Raw genomic sequence first — 709 nt, forward strand, 5'->3', positions numbered from 1 at the left:
CTGAAGCACCAGGAATCCTCCCAATATCAAATTCACCTCCGGCAGTCATACCTTTACGTGCTGCTTGTGAGAGTGCATCCAGCTGACCGCGAGCTAGACGGCCTGTGCCGCCCGGAACACCGTCAATACCCAATCGGCCACCAGAGTGCATCGGCATCATCAGAGCATCTTGTGAAGCTGCATCGAATGGACCACGAGGCTGACCAATGGCAACACCTGGAAGACCACCGGAACCAGACAAGCCATCCAGCCCGACGAGGCCTCCAAATGCCCGCAAATTTTCTCGAATTTCACCCCCACCACGATCCCCGAAACGCTTTGCACCAAACATGTCAGAAATTATGGTCGCATCTCGTCTGTCAGTTAGATCCACCGTGTCTCGACGCAGTTCACCAAGCCCAAAAGGTACTCTAGAGAATATGGATGGTGCGCCTGGTACATGAGTTGGGCCTGACATGGCCTCCATCTGTGCAGCATCTAGCCGACCAGTTGGTGTTCTTCTAATTTCATCAGGATACGATCGAAAAGATGGAATCTCCTCAGGTTCAGAAATGCCTTGTATCTCCTTCATCTCGCGATATTCTCCGTATTTCGCCAGCGGATCACTCACTAGCTCACCAGAAGCTTTCTTTTTGTCCAAAAGCTTTTTTATCGCCTTCAGAAGTATGGATGATTCGGCTTCAGAAGGAGAGTCAACCTCAGTCGGCGC

The 709-nt window shown here is 51.5% G+C and overlaps 1 protein-coding gene across 1 annotated transcript; it reads right to left on the minus strand.

The window, feature by feature from the left end:
* Positions 1-568, minus strand: T265_16181 (hypothetical protein; the record flags this gene model as incomplete). Its single annotated transcript, XM_009179730.1, has 1 exon — positions 1-568. A coding segment is annotated over one exon (568 nt), but the record flags the coding sequence as incomplete, so codon positions are not given.
* Between the last annotated feature and the right edge of the window lie 141 nt (positions 569-709).

Source organism: Opisthorchis viverrini, assembly GCF_000715545.1.
Source record: "Opisthorchis viverrini unplaced genomic scaffold opera_v5_6779, whole genome shotgun sequence".
Lineage (NCBI taxonomy): Eukaryota > Metazoa > Platyhelminthes > Trematoda > Opisthorchiida > Opisthorchiidae > Opisthorchis > Opisthorchis viverrini.